The sequence below is a fragment of the Macaca nemestrina genome, chromosome 4 (genome assembly GCF_043159975.1).
Source record: "Macaca nemestrina isolate mMacNem1 chromosome 4, mMacNem.hap1, whole genome shotgun sequence".
Lineage (NCBI taxonomy): Eukaryota > Metazoa > Chordata > Mammalia > Primates > Cercopithecidae > Macaca > Macaca nemestrina.
This window is the reverse complement of record NC_092128.1, coordinates 113,799,222-113,817,564: the sequence shown is the minus strand read 5'-3', so window position 1 is coordinate 113,817,564 and position 18,343 is coordinate 113,799,222. Positions and strand designations below refer to the sequence as shown.

Here is an 18,343-nt window from a genome sequence, read left to right as displayed (position 1 = left end):
TGAACCTTAGGCAAGCTGCCATGATGCTCAGAGAATAAGATTTCTCACTGGATACAACAGTGATGATGTACACCTCACGGTGTAACATCCTTGCCAAGAACATTGATACCTGTAAGCACTAAGTTAATGAGAGGCTCTATTTTTATGGCCTATTCCACTCAGTCTATTAACATGTGCAAGCCCACCCTGATCGTTTTTTTTTTTTTTTTTTTTGAGATGGAGTCTCGCTCTGTTGCCCCAGCTGGAGTGCAGTGGCATGATCTCGGCTCACTGCAAGCTCTGCCTCCCGGGTTCACGCCATTTCTCCTGCCTCAGCCTCCCGAGTAGCTGGGACTACAGGTGCCTGCCACCACGCCTGGCTAATTTTTTGTATGTTTTTAGTAGAGACAGGATTTCACCATGTTAACCAGGATGGTCTTGATCTCCTGACCTCGTGATCCACCAGCCTCGGCCTCCCAAAGTGCTGGGATTACAAGCGTGAGCCACCATGCCTGGCCCCACCCTGATCTTTAAAAGACCTCCCTTTGGTTTTATTCCTCATCCAGCTACCTTCTCAGAGCCACTCTCATTGCCAGTGTCCCATAGGACTGCTATATTCCCCTGGCCTCTTCTTTATCAGTGCAGATTCACCAGAGGGTCACCAACCACTCCAGCATGTCCAGGCTGAGCTTTTTCCTGGGACACAGAACTATTAGGGCCCAAACCAGGAGAGTTCCAGCAAACCAGGATGAACTGATCACTCTGCCCTTTGGCCTGCAGTCTTTCTTACCAACTCCTTGAATTATTTAGACAAAGTCCACAGCCCTCACATGGCCACCCTCCACAGGTGACTTCTGTATCTTCTGTGACTCTGTGGCGCTCAGCAGGTCATATTGATGACACCCTTGATGGTTTCTCCTCTCTTGACTTTCAGGGCCTTGCTCTTGATGGTTTCCCTGATGCTCCGGTTACTGTGGCTGTATAATCATCAAACCAAAAACTTGACAGTTTCAGCAGCACCCTCTTATTATCTCTCAAAGTTCTGTGAGGTATGGGCTCAGCATGGCAGCTCTCCTGCGGTTCTCACATGCTGTTGCCATTGACAGCAGCTAGGGCTAAACATCTGATGTGGTCTCTTGCCTGGTTGGGGATGGCTGGAAGCTCTGGGCCTGCCAGCATGCTCTTGTCACAGAGCCTTAATCATAGCTAGCCAGGGCTTCTCCCAGCCCAGCTGTCTCAGGGCTTTAAGAGTGAGTGTCCCAAAAGGGAGGAACTTCCAATATCTTGAGGCCTAGGATGGAAGTTGGCACTTTAGTTTGGAAATCAGTCCAGGTCACAGCACCCACCCAGGCTCCAGGGGAGGCGACATGGACCTCGCCTCTCAATAGGAGGAGCGTCAAGGAATTTATGGCCACCCTTAACCTGCCTAACTCCATGATCTCTCTTTCTGTTCTTCTTCCTCTTGCTCCTCGGTGGAATTCCATCCTCAGCTCTCCTCTTCTCACAGTCTGTATCAGTCATCTTCACATTTACAGGCACATCAGAACAGCATGGCATGCTTATTAAAAAGAAAGGCTCTTGCTTGTGGAATCTGCACTTCTAATAACCACCCTGGGTAAAGGACTCTCCTGCAATTTTCAGCAGGCTACACTTTGAGAAACACTACTTTACACTCCCCCTACACAAAGTCCTCACACCCTCACTTCACACAGCACTTGCTTGTTCCTTTCTCATCTCTGCTTCAAAGCCAGGTTCTTCTCCTGAGCACGCCGTGTCCAGGCAACTGTGTGCTGCACCTTTCCAGCCCAGAGACACGTCAGCCTGAACTTGGCGTCTTCATTCCCCAAACTCACCCCCTTTCTGACCCCTCAGTCTTGGATGATGTGCTGTAGAGGCAGTTGATTCTTCTTCTGCCCCTTTCCTCTCCCCAGGCACACATCCAGTTCCTCACCAAGCCATGTTGATCTTACTTCCCAAGCCTCTTTCTGAATCAGCCTCTTCCATCTTTCTCATTCCAGGTGTTCTTTATTTCTCATCTGTTTTCACGCCATAGTTTCTTGGTGGTCTCAAGCCTCCAATATCAGCACCTTACAGTCGTCTCGCCACACTTCTGCCAGAAGGCAGTTTCTAGAATGCAAGTCTAATCGGAATGCTTTTTCTACTTAACGTATTTGCATAGCTCTGTGTGCTCTGCATGCATATGTCCAAATTGCCTAGAACCTCTGACCCTGGGCTCCTTCCCTGGAATGTTTCTTTTCCAATTCTGTCTCACCCACCCCAGCCTCACCCCTTCCTACCCCTGTACGCCACTTGACCCCGAGTCCAGATCTTCCTTCCCACTGGCCTAGTTCCTGTAACTTGGAGGTGATTAGGTATTAGCCAAGGTCAGGCTAGGGCTCCTCCTCATACTATTTCACACAAGGCACAAAAAGAAATACATGCTTGTCTCCCCAGTGTAATGCCAGAACCTCGGCATGCAGGGATGGAGCCTGCATGTCTAGATCTGAGCCCCTGGAGACCAGCACTGTCCCCAGCGGGCCTCCAGCACAATAGGGCTCAGAGAGGCAGCTGTATCTGTTATGTTCTCACACTGACTTGGCAACTCAAGGTTAATCCAGAAAAGTCTGACTTTGGGTTATAGGCCTTGACCCTTTATTTATGTCAATTGAGGGTTTTCTTCTCATTGGGAAGATCTGACATGTATCTGACTGGAAGCTGGCACCATCGTTTTGTATTGCTGCGAATCTGAATGGAATGTTCTGGTTATATCTTTCTGGCTGTTTTCTGTAATAATGCTCAGTCATGCTTTGTTATTTAAGCTGAAGGACTGAGACCTCCAAGGACTGCAGGTCAATTTTGATGTCCCCCAGATGCAATGGAATCCTTGATGTGCTAAGGAGGGACTGCATGCCTGCATCTTGTCTTCCCACGTGGATCGGGCCCTCCACTGCCACACGCCATTGTCTCATTGGCCGTGTTCAGTCAGATTGGCCTCTGGCAGCCCCATGCAGTTCAGACGGGGATCAGCTGCAACCGCAGCCCCTCTAGTTCTCTGCTTCTTCTGTGTCCCATGTTGCAAGCCTTGGCTGGGATTGCTGAAAGTGGATATGTTTCCCTGAAGTTGTCTTGCACGAATAGTCACAAACCCTTATCTATTTACTTATTTTTTTAAATTTGAGACAAGGTCTTGCTCCATAGCTCAGGTTAGACTGCAGACCTCTCCAGCTCAAGTGATTCTCCCACCTCAGCTTCCCAAGTAGCTAGGTCTACTGGTGCATGCCACCAAACAGAGCTAATATTTTTAAATTTTATTTTTTGTAGAGATGGGGTCTCACTTTGTTGCCCAGGCTGGTCTTGAGCTCCTGGGCTCTAGTGATCCTCCCACCTTTCTTCCTCCCAAAATGCTGCAATTATAGATGTGAGCCACTATGCCTGGCCCCAAATCCATTTTACCATGTCATCCTGAAACTAAAAAAAAGAGGAAAAAAAAAATATAAATGGCTCATAGACTACATAAAGTCTAAGCACTTATCTTTCCTGTACTTCTCAGCTCCACCCTGCCGTGCCTTTAATCTTGCTCTTTAATCACTATTATGTTCTTTCTACATCCCATTAGCACACAGGATGTCTAATATCTAATATCACATGATGCATGATAACCTCAAAGGGACAAAATTATCACTGTATGAATATTTCCAGCCCTTTCACTCTGGGCTGCTAGAGAGTGCCTGATTATGGACTTGGTAGCTTGGACTCCTTCCTCTACCCAGGGGATGCCTCTCTAGCAAGATAAATTCTTTTGGGATTTTAAAGCAAAACTGGAGGGAAATAAGGAAGGAAACACCAACATGAGTATGAGGTATAACCAGAGGTAGGTTTATGGAGAAGTTTAGGTGGTAGGGACACCAGGGAGGGGAGTTAATTGTGCGGTGAAAGGACATAGGTGAAAGGAGAAAAAGAATCTCGGGAGTATCACTGTGAACTGTATATTCTTTTCCTACAATTTAAGAAACACAAGCAAGAATATAAGCAACACGAATTACTTCATGACTGTTACACAGTGCAATTTTAACCATGATTTCACTTTAGCGTAGTGCTAAAGTGGGTGGGCAGTGGCGGGGGGAGTCTTGGTTTCCAGGGAGCTCTATAAAAAAATCAGATGGCACAACAATATAAATATGCCTATTATCTTGCAGATATGTATATGGAGTCATACTTTTTCCTAACAGAAAACCTGTGAAGCAGTGCAATGATCACACCTTTACGTTGCACAGATTGGGTTCAGTATCCCCATGCAGACTTAACCTTCTTAAGGGCTTAGCGCCTATGGCCCAAATATTTATTGTAGCACAAATTGAGACATCTCCTTGGAAATAACACAACAGTGATTGAAAATGGCAGCCCGCGGTGCAGTCCTTAGCCATGCTGGCTTTAAAGGCAGAGCAGTCCTGGTGAAAACATGCCCAAGTTCAAATAAAAGGCTCTAACAACATGTCACCTTAACCATCTGGACTGTAGCCTGATGAAGCCCCTGTATCTAATCTCGGTGCCGGTGCCTCTGGTCCCAGCGAGCTTGCTCTGGCTCTGGCTGCACCGCCGCAGGGAAACATTGCTCCAGAATGTCAAGGAAGAGAAGGCGGCCGGCTCCCCTGGAGCCCTGCTTTTCCTCCAGTGCCCTTTGGTCTCCAGCTTTGGCTGCAGGGGGTTTCCCCACAGAAGACTCTCAGCATAAAGCCATTCATGTCTCAATTCTCACCAAGGCACCAATATATCCATTTCCAGAGCAGAAATAAAAGCTGGATGTACGTTCCTGCCCTGTTTCCTCTCAGAGCGACACCTGTAATTCCTAATTCACAGCCCTCTGATTATGGCAGAGGGTCTGGTGTTGACTGAGCTCTTACTGGCCCAGATGCATGGCTGGGCACTTCTCCTGAGCTTTTTCAGTTCATCTTCACGGGGTCGCCTTGTGGGGGATGTGCATCACTTTCATCTTATAGATGAAGAAACAGAATCTCAGAGTCCAGAGGGCCTCCCTGGGCGTGGGGTTGAGCCCCAAGTCGCCGTGGCCATCATGCTACCTCTGGCTTAGAAGCCACTGTCTGAAGTCCAGAGTAAGGAGGCAGATCCCGACAGCTCCTACCTGTGTGAGGCTCACCTCACCATGGTCGAGGGGGAGTCATTACAAACTGACAGTAAGGTCGCCTGCTTAGATTTTCTGTTATGTATAATCAGGAGCCCCTGTGTGTTTTTAAAATATGGGACGATGATTTAAATGGGATGAATGCCCTTGTAAGAGAGGTTGAAGGGGTGCGCCAGCCCCTTTGGCCCCTTTGCCCCTATGTAGACACAGCAAGAGGGCACCGTCTTTGAAGCTGAGCAGGCCCTCAGCAGAAGCGGAATCTGTTGGCACTGTGATCATGGACTTCCCAGCCTTTAGAAATGTGAGAAATAAATTTCTATTACTTATGAATTACCCAGTGTAAGGTATTTTGTTATAGTCCTGAATGGACTGAGACTGATGATGGCATATGGAAAAGGATTTTAAAATGATGTGCTAAAAAGGTTGAGGGGCGTTCTTCTGATGGGTGCAGGGAATGATGAGACCACAGCAGGCAGCAATCTAGGTATGCATTCAGCCAGGTTTCCACACGAGGAAGGGAGGGGAGAGATGGGCTGAGCCTGAGACTGACCGTGGAGGTGAGATGGGATCCGGGATGAGTGGTGCTGACTGGCGGGGGCAGGACACTAGGGCAAGGCACAGAGGTTGAAATTGACTCCAGATTTCTTGTTTATGCCTGGACAGCTGTGAGGAGGCGGTGCCCACGACAGTGACGACAACACAAGGGCGGGGGAGAAGGGCAGCCCCTTTGGCAGTGGTCTCTTTGCTGTAAGCAGAGGTCACTCCAGACACACTGCCCAGTTCTTCCTACTAAAATTGGATGAACAGGGAGGTACACAGAGCAGATCTGGACCAGAGATCAAGACAGGATACCCTCTTTTCAGGATCACCTCATCTCAGTGTTCTGGGGCAATCCAAGCCCTGATTTGGAAGGACTCTGACAAAGTACACAATGAACAATGACTGTGCTAGCTCCCTCTGAAGGTTTGAACGGGCCAGCGGAGCTCAAATGCATGTATTAAAAAACGATAATTGAGATACTACAATAATACAGTATCATATGATTTTACAGGATGGGTCAACTTAAAATTTCACCAGTTCTGTCTTCTGTCAGTGTTGAAGTTTGTATCTTTACAGTTCTCATGTTATAGCCATTGATACTACGGTCAAATAGGCAGGTGCCCACTAGAGGAAAATTATGCCAGAGAATAAGAAACGATTCAGGTTTTTTTTCTTTAGTATTTTTATCAGGTATGTTACTCCTTGGAGAGTGTAGAAAATATTTGTTTAAAATATTCCTAATTTGATGGTACTTTCAAAATCTGATTTAGTCAGACCATTAAAAATTGTACAAATCAATAGCAATTACCTACTTCTAATTGAATCATTATCCCCGAAGAAAAGTGCTGTTAGAACACTGTAGACTTCAGGTCATCTGCAATATACCTCCACTCTCATAAAAAAGAAATAACAAAAGGAAAAAATAAAGGGAAACATAAAAACCAAAATAAAAGGAACACCTCATTTTATTTTATTATGTTAATCTAATCCCCAGGTAGAAAGAATGACCTTCTGTTGTACTTCGATGTTTAAAATCTGGCCAATGTTTAATGTTCACAAAATTATTTTTAATTTTAAGAGAGTATAATTTACCAATTAGATTAATTGTGTTTATTACTGCCGGGAGACTGCAAAGAGTCTTATTTTTAGTTCGTAACAGAAGCTTCTGTAACCCTTTGGATCATGGCTGGGATTCTGTATTTTTATTATAGCAAGAGCGCTTTGATGCTTGGATGTGTTAGGGAAGGATAGCCATATCAGAACGTTTCGTCGAGCCATCTCTCCCTACTTGTTAATTTGGCACCTCTCAATCATACAATTTTTAAAACACTCATTATTTCACATAACATATAAATTTATATAGCATCTTATATACAATTTTAATGCATTCAGACTCCTAAAGCTATAATTCATTATAGCATTTTATTTTATTTATATTAATATATGTGCCTTGAGTTAATACTCTAATCATTTGCAAACTCAAGCTTTGTCTTGATAAATTTTTACTTTTTGACAAATTATACTACATTAGTTTGATATATTTGCAAAATGTAAATACCTGCCTTTCCCATTTCACTTTCGTTGCTATTCCCAAAACACTGGGACATTGCTAGTCCAACAGGTATATTGAGGACCAGCATCTTCTCAAGTCTGCACAAAAACATTTCTGCAATGTCATTATCTAAAGTGTTCAATTTTTAGTTATTTGGAATATGCCTTCTGCAAGCCTTTTTTTTTTCTTTTTAGACAGAGTTTCACTCTTGTTGCCCAGGCTGGAGTGCAATGGCGTGATCTCGGCTCACTGCAACCTGCGACTCCCTGGTTCAAGTGATTCTCCTGCCTTAGCCTCCCGAGTAGCTGGGACTACAGGCACACACCACCATGCCTGGCTAATTTTTGTAGTTTTAGTAGAGACAGGGTTTCATCATGTTGGCCAGAGTGAAACGCTAGGTTGAACTTCTAACCTCAAGTGATCCGCCCGCCTGGGCCTCCCAAAGTGCTGGGATTACAGGCATGCATCATGGCTCACGGTCAAGCCATTTGTTTTTATAGGATGCTGCTACTTGACCAAGTTTGAATATGCTTTCATTCAATTATGCCGATATTTATGTACTATAAAGAGCTGATTTTATATTATAATGTATTTTTGTTGTTGTTGTTTTTGTTTTATGAGACAGGGTCTCACCCTGTAGCCCAGGCTGGAGTTTAGTGGTGCTATCATAGCTCACTGCAGCCTCAACTTCCTGGGTACAGGTGATGGTCCCACCTCAGCCTCCCAAGTAGCTGGGACTACAGGCACACATCATCAGATGTGGCTAATTTTTTGTAGAGATGGGGTTTTGCCATGTTTCCCAGGCTAGTCTTGAACTCCTGGGCTCAAGCAATCTGCCTGCCCTTGCCTCCCAAAGCTGGGATTACAGGTGTGAGCTACCATGCCTGGCCTATGATGTCTTTCTAATAATATTTAAAGTGTGTTTTCATACTGCCCATGAAGACAATTATGTGAAACGGTTATTTGGAATAAATATACAAGAAATGTTCTATATATGTTACAGAAATCTTTAAAAATTGCCTTGAAGGGAATGGCACTAGGGCTGAATTAATTTACAACACAAATTCCCCCTTTTTTAGTGTGTTGGCTCATGCAAATGAGGAGACAGTCAGGAGATCATATAGTATCAAAGTGTAGAAGGGATGTGGCTTTATGGGATGTGGTCACTGCCCCTTGAGACTGAGTCAGGTATATTGAAATTACCATCCAGAGATTTCCTCTTCCTTAATATTTATCTTCCTGACTTAAAAAGATAAAAACTTGTAAGTTGTGTTTGTGCCAGCACCATTGAGAACTGCTACTTTACTGTGACCTTAAAATGGGTTCTTATGTCTATTTTTCAATTAATTAGAACCCAAAGGGAAAAAGTGGGTACCTAGTAAGAAAGAAAAACCTCTCTTACCAAACTTCCATTGTAGGTTTGTGCACACATTTGATTATTATGTCTAACAATCATTACTCACGCAAGTTTGTATCCTTTCCATTCTTATTGAAATTTAGGAGGTTTATATTAGGTACCACTTGCTGTAGCCATCTTTACACCCCAAACAAGCCCATATTTCCTAGGCTGAATGATGCTATTTGTTGGGTAATGGGAGAGGTCAGCATGACTAGGGTGAAGGGTGTCTGCTGGGGAGGATGGAGAAGTAGGGCTGTGGGCTGAGGGTGAGTTTATGTTGGGGCTTGCCAGCTGAGTAGAGAGATTGCAGCCGATGCAGTAGGAAAGAGGAGCCATGGAGCTTTGGGGCAGATGGTAGCAGAACTGGGTTTAAGGGATTTTTCCTGGCATGGATTAGAGAGGAGAAAAGCCAGAGCCAGGGAGATAAGTAAAGAAAAGAAATTCTGGCCAGGTGCGGTGGCTCACGCCTGTAATCCCAGCACTTTGGGAGGCCAAGGCAGGTGGATTGCCTGAGGTCAGGGGTTCGAGACCAGCCTGGCTAACATTCTGAAACCATGTCTCTACTAAAAATACAAAAAATTGTGGCGGGTGCCTGTAATCCCAGCTACTCAGGAGGCTGAGTCAGGAGAATCCCTTGAACCTGGGAGGCAGAGGTTGCAGTGAGCCGAGATCGTGCCATTGCACTCCAGCCTGGGCCACAAGAACAGAACTCTGTCTCAAAAAAAAGAAAAGAAATTCTCTTGCTGGGAGTTTTATGACGCCAATCTCAAATATAAGAGCCAGAAACCGTATCTTCTAAAATCATGTTCCCTCTACACCCTGATAGCATAAAAATTTCCTCATTGTTTATTCATTCTGCATGAGCCAACACAAAAAAGAGCTATTGGTGTCATCGCTGGGAGCAGAGATACCATAAGTTTCTTCAAAGACAGACACCAGGACTTTCATCTTCACATCTGTAGTCCTTGGAATATAGTAGGTCTTACAAAAACATTTGTCAAGGGAGTGAATAAAAATAAAAGTGAATGAAAATGAAAGCAAAATATACTTGAGGATATAGTTTTTCTTGGACCACAAGTTAAATGCCAATGGATAACTTCAGATTCCTAGCCATGCATCTTTTCCTCTGAGAACTGGATAGCTGGAATAACAGACCACTCCATTTCCTTTCTGACATGCCACATTGAATGAACATCTGCTAAGAACCAGAAAGTGCATGAAGAAGTTTGTCCATGAAATCACTCCATACCCAAGTGGAGGAGAAGCAGCTGTGGACTGAAGGTAAGCTGTGCATTTCCTCAACTGGCAAATGTCAAGCCCATAATCTGAGCTTCGTATGTAGGAAATACCTATACATGAAGCCCATCTAGGTATTTCCTCATGCAATAAGAAATACACGAGTATGGGGACCCATGAAAAAAGCCTGCCATAACTCTGATAATGATTTATTTTCAAAGGCAGAAGAAAATTTTAGAAAACATATACATAAGATACATGACAGCAAGTTTATATATTCAGAAATGTCAGTAGATTAAAAATCAAAGAAATAGGATGGCAGTACCAATGTCTCACAGCCCTCCAGAGGAGCTGTGGCTACAGCCAAAAGTCAGAGCGAAATGTGGAAAATCACTGACAGACTGGGACCATGGGCAGGAAGCCTTGAAGGACTGGGTCAAGCAAAGGCAGAACTGGAGGGCAGGATGCCTGTTGAGAAGACCTGATCTAACTATGGCTACACTGGAGACGCCCCCGGAGGAGTTATGGAGTGAAAGTTAAGGGACCTGAGCCAAAGTGTCCCAAGTCCAGAGGCTTATGAATAGGAACCAACTCTTCCTTGGTATTAAAGGGGCAGCCCTCTGGGCTGGTTGGGTGACTTTTATCCAACTGCCCTAGACCTGACCACTTACTACTGAACATATTTTTAAGGATCTCTTTAAATCTATACTTCTTTTTTAGAGGGCCCATTTCCTAGTGGAGGTAGTGCAGCAGAACGAATAATGAAACAGTTGAATTCTGCTTCATCCATGCCTGCCAAGCCACAAGAATGATAAAGATACTCACGTTCCACAAAGTATGAGCTGGCATCGATCTTCCAGATGATCTGGCCCCGATGAGAACCATTGACTCCACGGTTCTTATAGTCCAGAAAGTTTTCGGACAAGACCTCATCTATATTCCCAGAGGAAGAAAGCAGAGCAGAGAAACATATCAGTCAACAGCATATTTAGGGAAATAAAAGAAAACAAGCAAAGGATACAAATGCTGCTTCCATCTCAACAGGAGAGAAAGCACCTGGAATCAGAGAGCAGGAAGCATCCCAAGATGCCATTGGGACCAAACGCTTTTTATGCAGGGATCTCCTCCCAACCCCATAGCACTTCTGGCAGGAGATCATCTAGCTGGTTCTGGAACACCTCCAGAAACAGAGAAATAATTACCGCTATTGCGGTTCACTTCACTTTTAAATAGCTCTTCCATGTGTGAAAGCTCAGTGTGAAAATCTTCCTTCTAAAGCTTCTACAAACCAATTTGAGACTGAGGGCGAGACATAAAGAAAGTCTCCATTTGGGGTCTGGTTCTCATGGACTCCATCTCGAATCGTCTCTCCTCCCACCTGGGCATCACCACCACCTTACACATGGTCGCACCCGTGAACTTATCCATCCATCCATCATGCACTCATGCATTCATTGTTCATTCAGCAGCTGAAATCCAACCATCTGCCAGATGCTGGGGAAGGTGCAAGGGCTGTGGTGTTGGGCAAAACCAGTATGGTATCTTCTGAACCAAAGCTTACAAACAATTGAGAAGACAGACTGTAAACTAAGCAAAGGAATAAATGTTTGATTGTAACTTGTGATAAGAGATGGAAAGGAGGCCGGGCACGGTGGCTTACACCTGTAATCCCAGCACTTTGAGAGGCCGAGGTGGGCAGATCACCTGAGGTCAGGAGTTTGAGACCAGCCTGGCCAACATGGTGAAACACCCGTTTCCAATAAAAAAAAAAAAAATTACAAAAATTAGCCAGGCGTGGTGGCAGGCAGCTGTAATCTCAGGTATTTGGGAGGTTGAGGCAGGAGAATTGCTTGAACCTGGGAGGTGGAGGTTGCAGTGAACTGAGATCATGTCCAGCCTGTTTACAGGGCGAGACTCTGTCTCGTCAAAATAAAAAGAAAAAAAAAAGAAAGAAAGAAAGGAAAAGAACAGGGTGCTGTGATAGAGAGTGACAAGGAAGGAGGCCAGAGGGTGGGGTGGGGGGTGGTCAGGAGAGCGCTGAGGGAGGAGACGAGGCCTGGGAGGAGCTCTGGGTGACTGTGCGCTTTCACCTCTTGCTGTTCTCTGCTCATCACTTTGCAACCCATCGATGTCCTCTTTAAAACCAGTGCCCAGAGAGAAATGCAGCATTCTTGGGGAGGACAGATCTGAGAATACCAAGCTGCCTGTCACCTTCTTGGTTCCAGACCCCACACTTTCAGTGCAGACTAAGACATGGATATGACTTTTACCCTGATCTTCTATGGAGCCCTTGTAGTTTCCACTTCACCAGAAATAATTTGAGCTAGATGGATCTGAGGCTATGGAGAAAACCAAGTTTTGAGAGTCCAAATCCACTGTAGGGGCTGGAGGGACAACCTGGGCAAGGGCACCCGAGGGCAGGCCCAGAGCCCCAGCTCTGCAGAGAGCCCTTTTCATGATTGCCCTTTTCTCTCCTGATACCCTGTGGTTCACATGCTGCATCTGGCTGGACTGAGAAAACAGGCAGAGATGAAGTGCAAAAACCACTGAGCTTGAAGCCAAAGGGCCCAGCTCTTGAGGCCTTTTGTGCCATTTGCCAATAGTGTCACTTCTACAGTCTTTCCTCATCTGCAAAGTGGGGAGGAGTAATAACTTCAGTCTACAGGGGAGCACTAAATGAGATAACTGTAAGCGTACTTGTAATCTGCTATGTGGATTGCACATTTTAGGCTGCCCCTTCTCTGGCAAAAAAAATGACTGGGCAAATGAACACTCATTACTGATAAGAACTGTTTGTATCCTTTGGAAAATCACTTGTTTGCAAAATTTGCCTGTCTTTTTATTCACAGTGTGTGCTCACAGCCCTGTTTGGGTTACCAAGAAGATTGCATAATACATCTTTTACAGTAATTGCCTCATTTCTGCAAAAAGGCGTAATATTTTGCTAGCTCCCTGGGTCTTCAGCACAGATATAACAAGTCTCACATCCAGGTAGAAATTTGCCTCATTATAGCAGTTCTCCAAGGGATGGTATTTCCCTGAATTTCTCTACTCTGACCACTGGGATATTCCCTTTAATGGTCATGGTGGGATTTATAGACAATAACACCTGGAAGAAGGATGTTCATTCATGCATGAGATAATGGGTATTGGGTACTTTGTTCTGTTCCAGACATTGTGCTAAACCCTGGGGATACACTGGTGAACAAGACACGGTCTGTGTTCTCAGGGAGTTTCTAATATATTTGGAGATTTATTCAAGAAAACAGGTAATTTCATTAGAATATAGAATGTACAAAAGGGGATTAATTATCAAGGAACCACAGGAACATGAATGAGAAAAGGATGAAGGGGGGGTGGGAAGAATCAGAAAAGGATGATGAGGATGGCAAAACACACACACACACACACACATTAATGAGAAAAACATATTTTGCTGTAGACATTTAAACACAATACATTTTAAAGGACTGGCCACTAGTCTTGGTAAGCATCCCCTTCCCTCACACTCACAATAACATTTAATCACAAATATCATGCAAGAAAAATACAATAGTCTGTATTCTTGCCTGGGCTATCTGGGCTGAGAGGTCAAACCCTTCCCCACAGGCATTTGTTACGAATTGTTAGAAAAGTTACTAGTCTTTGCTTAGGAATCAAAATGCATTGACAGGGTCAGTTGCAGAAATCCAAAATCAGTCTACATATTTTATGCAGAAAGGGATTTAATACAGGGAATTCAGGGCTGGAGAAGTGGACTCTAGGCAGGGCCTCTGGAATCAGGATAACTGCCTAACTGGCTCTCCAACGATGCTGATGCCTTTGTCTCACTCACAAGGGCTGCCCTGGGACCTGCTGAATATGACTGCTCAGTACAGTCACTGCAATCTGGAGAGCAGAAGGCTGCTGTCCAGGCCATGGCGGCTGCCTCTCCACCCGCAAAGACAGTGACCAGCCAGTGGCAAGCGGAGTAGGTCACTGCCTGCCCCCACCTCCACTGCCTGTTGGTGTCCAGGAAGCTAGAGAGTAGACTCGGGACACTGCTGCAGAAAAGCTCCATTTCTCAAGGCCATGCTTGTAGCAGCCACAGGCCCAAGAGCAGGATCCCCACATTTCACATATTCACCTTCCGGATCTTGCACGGGTGCAGCTAAATGAATCGAATTTGCATCCAGAACGTGGTTGCACAGGAGTCTGGGAAATGTAAATTTAGAGGATCAGATTCTGCACTAGGGGAAGGCACAGGAGATGAGAGGAGAGAGGAGAGAAGAGGGGAGGAGATGGGAGGGGAGAGGAGGGGAGGGGAAGGAAGGGGAGGAAGGGAAAGGAAGGGGAGGGAAGGGGAGGGGAGAGGAGAGGAGAAGGAGGAGGAGAGGGGAGGAGAGAGGAGGAGAGAGGAGAACTGGAATGGATGCTGTGGCCAAGCCACACTCTCCACATCAGTGTGGAATGGGTGCTCTGGGCTCTCTACCAGGAGGCTGTTATTTTCTGCATTCTTGTCATGATGGAAGCCTCTTTGTGGGAGCAATATTACATCCCCTTTGAGGCAGGAAGCTTACATCTACCATTACTATGTGATCTTAGGCAGTTGATTTAATCATTCACTACAAAATGGGGATTAAATACTATAAGTACCTACCTCAAAATCTTGTTGAAAGGATTCCTTCAGCTAATACAGCTAGTGATCTTAGACCGGTGTCCAACATCTAATAAGCAGCTATTTCTGCTTAGAATCTGGGCTAAAAATAGGGCCCTCTATTGCAAATCCCTGTGATACTTACTATGTAAAACCATTAATAATAACTTGAAGCACTAGCTCACATCAGTACTGTTTAAGATTTTGTCATCGTACATTTTGTACAGAACATGTAGAGATCAGTTCCTCAAGAAAAGATTATATTTTCTGAGTGGTATGCATTTCCTCTGTTGTGTAGAATCCTACCACCTGCTCCTCATTTTATAATAGAGAAAGGAAAAGGATCTTTGTGGATTATTAAAATTTTAATCAGAAAGTTCTAATGAAGCTTACAGAAACAGACATGCTTAAGAAACAAGTAATATATTTTCTCTTGATTTGTCTTCAAAATAAAAATTGTAGCTATGGTTTCCATGCCACAATCTATAATAGAAGAGTGGATAACAAACACGCTATTGCTGTTAGGAGTGGAATAAGCAAGTGAGCCTATAACTGATTAAAAGAGAGAATCAATATGCTACCCAGGTCTCCTACATCCATCAGAAAAAAGATATGGCTTCCATTTTTCAGAGTAATTCAGGCTTTCGGACAACCAAATCTTGGGAAAATATCTCTGAGTATTCTCCCACTGTGGCTGGACCATGACTTCACTAAATAATGGGACAGAGCTGGGTGCGGTGGCTCACTCCTTTAATCCCAGGAGTTTGCGAGGCTGAGGTGGGTGGATCACCTAAGGTCAGGAGTTTGAGACCAGCCTGGCCAACATGATGAAACCCCATCTCTACTAAAAGCAGAAAAATTAGCCAGGGGTGGTGGTGCATGCCTGTAATCCCAGCTACTTGAGAGGCTGAGTCAGAAGAATCGCTTGAACCTGGGAGGCGGAGGTTGCAGTGAGCTGGGATCATGCCATTGTACTCCAGCCTAGGCAACAGAGCGAGACTCCATCTCAAAATAATGATGATGATGATAATAATAATAATGGGACGGGAGATATGGGGAGAATCTACTTGTTTTTCTTACTACTAAGCCAATGATGTAGAAGCTCCATTCTCTTGTAGAAGCAGGGACTCTAAGCATAAAGTGATAGAGGAGCTCCTAAAAATCAATACCACTTTCTCCCCTTCTGTGGCCTTTCCTTCACATTGTTTCTTTGGACACACGAATTCTGTTTGTGCCTTAACTGAGAAATACAGACGCTGCTCTCTTAGATTCTAATAGGGTGCCTGATGTAAAGGAAAAACTTTAATTCTTCAAGAGTTGGGTTCCATAAATCAGCAGCCACACTTCACCCTCCACATCCAGGTATCTTCCCCCTCTTATGGCAGAACAGTCCTATTTGCTTTGAGAGCTCTAGAAGTCCTACCATGCTGAAAGCATCACAACCCTGGCCTCTCCTGGACATTTGATGGCACATTGATGTGCCACGGCCCATACCCAACACTGCACCACAATGCTGTGCTAGTCCTGTGGCAGCGTGAGTCTTGAGCCAGGGGAGGCAGCTGTGCGACTGTGGGAGCCACTGACTTGACATCTCCTCATTCATGAAATGACAGATGAGATGAAATCACTGTCTCTACATTTCTCGGCCTAGATCTCTGATTTGATCTCTGGCAAAGCACGGCAAATGTGGAAGATAAGCTACTAAGGACTTACACATTATTGACTTTTAAGATTCACAGACAATTTCGGATTTGGAAGTTATTTTTGAAATGCTATGCCATTGAAAGTGTTGGCATTTTGCATTACATAACTTCACAGTTATATATGTGTAGCTACAATGAGAATAACAAACTGTCAAATTAAGGTTCTAGAATGATGAGTTGTGGTTACTTTTATCTCAGTCAAAATGTCATGTTAACACCAGATCTTATTCATTCATGGAGTTTCGTAATACCTGATACAGCTACCCACCCCCTCCTCTATCTCCCTCTTCTTTTGTTCTTTCCAGTCTCCTAGTTGTCCTGCCTCTTCACCACCTCCTCCTCTTCTGTTTGAGTTCCTTGTCTGCCTCTCCCCTGCCCCTCTCTCACTGTGACTATCTGGTGCTCTTTTTCTGTACACAGCACTAGAGTGAGCTTATCCACCCCCAAGATGTCTGTTACCCCAAATCTACAACCCTAGCTTGGATCCCTGGCTGAGCTTCAGACCCATTCATTCATTCACTGTGGATGCACGTCCCTCAGGTGTCCGACACTCAGTAATTCCATCTTGAGCTCATTACCTTCTCCCCAAACAGGCTTCTCTTCCAGTGGGTCCCTAACTTGAGGAATAGCATCGGCACTCATCAGCTGCAGGAAGATGCCCTTGTAAGGAGACGACTCAAAACTAGATCTGGGCTGGGCATGGTGGCTCATGCCTGTAATCTCAGCATTTTGGGAGGCTGAGGCTGAAGGATCACTTGAGCCCAGGAGTTTGAGCCTGGGCAATATAATGAGACTCCATCTCAATAAAAAACCAAACCAAAACAAACCAAAAAACAAACCAAAACCAAAACCAAATCAAACCAAACCAAAACCCTAGATTCAGAAGCTAAACCTAATTACCTCAAGTGCTAAACAAAAAACATTCATGATGAAGGTCAGAATGGGTGGGAGGGGACTGTGGCAACACTGAAGGTCACAGGCCAGCCTAGGGAGGGTCCAGAGGCTTAACTCCAGCTGATTAGAACCATATGGTATCACAGGCTTAGACTGCCAAATTGGAGGCTTTTGTGAAAGAAGCTAGAAAGTTGGGTTTCAACTTGAAACTTCTACATTTTAAGTGTGGATAATCATCAAATTTAAAACAAAACAATGTAAATGAAACAAAATATGTGGCTGGGGGCAGTGGTTCACACCTGTAATCCCAGCACTATGGGAAGCTGAGGCAGGTGTATCACCTGAGGTCGGGAGTTTGAGACCAGCCTGACCAACATGGAGAAACCCCATCTACTAAAAATACAAAACTAGCCAGGTGTGGTGGCACATGCCTGTAATCCCAGCTACTTGGGAGGCTGAGGCAGGAGAATCACTTGAACCCGGGAGGCAGAGGTTGTGGTGAGCTGAGATCATGCCATTGCACTCCAGCCTGGGCAACAGGAGTGAAACTCTGTCTCAAAAAAAAAAAAAAAAAAAAATGCTCGTTGGGCTGTTATTTTGCAATCTCTGTTCTTGACGGATAGTATCTACTTTTATTCAAGAACGATTTTTGTTTTTCAGAAACAAATTGAATTTTAACTTTTGGAAATCTAGTTTAGCTAGTCACAGCTATTTGTGTAAAAATTTCAACAATGTATGCATCTCCGTCTTTACATTAACGTATGTATTATAAACACACTAACCAAGCTGATGGAAAAACCTTTAAGAGACCCAAGAATATTTCCCTGAGAACTAGTTAGTCAGATAAGATCCCCTTTATTTTATCAGAAAAACTGTCCAGGTTGTAAACTACTCATAACAATCCATTACTTTCTGTGATGTTAAATCCGGTGTTGTGTGTCTGAATGTGCAAATGTTGCACAGCCTGAAGACAGAAGGCCTGGCCTCGGATGGACCTGGTGTTGAATCTGTTGACTCTTGTGGCCTTCCAGCAATTATAACTTGACTTTTGGGTAAACACATCAATTTCCATGACAGCTGATTCTATCACATAAAATAGATGAAATACATTTTTCATTTAAATTGGTTTTCATAATTACAAGATTTTCAAAACCAATCCATGAGAATGGTGAAACTTTCATAAAAATAATTGCCTCAGCATCCAACTTATTTGCATAACTTGTTTTGTTTGCAAAGACTTGAGAAAATTCACATAGAACAATTT

The 18,343-nt window shown here is 44.4% G+C and overlaps 1 protein-coding gene across 11 annotated transcripts in view; it reads right to left on the bottom strand.

Moving 5' to 3' along the window:
- Window positions 1–18,343, bottom strand: part of LOC105494192 (HECT, C2 and WW domain containing E3 ubiquitin protein ligase 1) — a 468,767-nt gene that overhangs the window by 241,880 nt on the left and 208,544 nt on the right. For all 11 annotated transcript variants that reach the window (XM_011762396.3, XM_011762400.3, XM_024796674.2 and 8 more), the window contains one exon: window positions 10,672–10,779. In XM_011762396.3, the coding sequence (XP_011760698.2) occupies window positions 10,672–10,779 (108 nt within the window). The remainder of the gene's footprint in view (window positions 1–10,671; window positions 10,780–18,343) is intronic.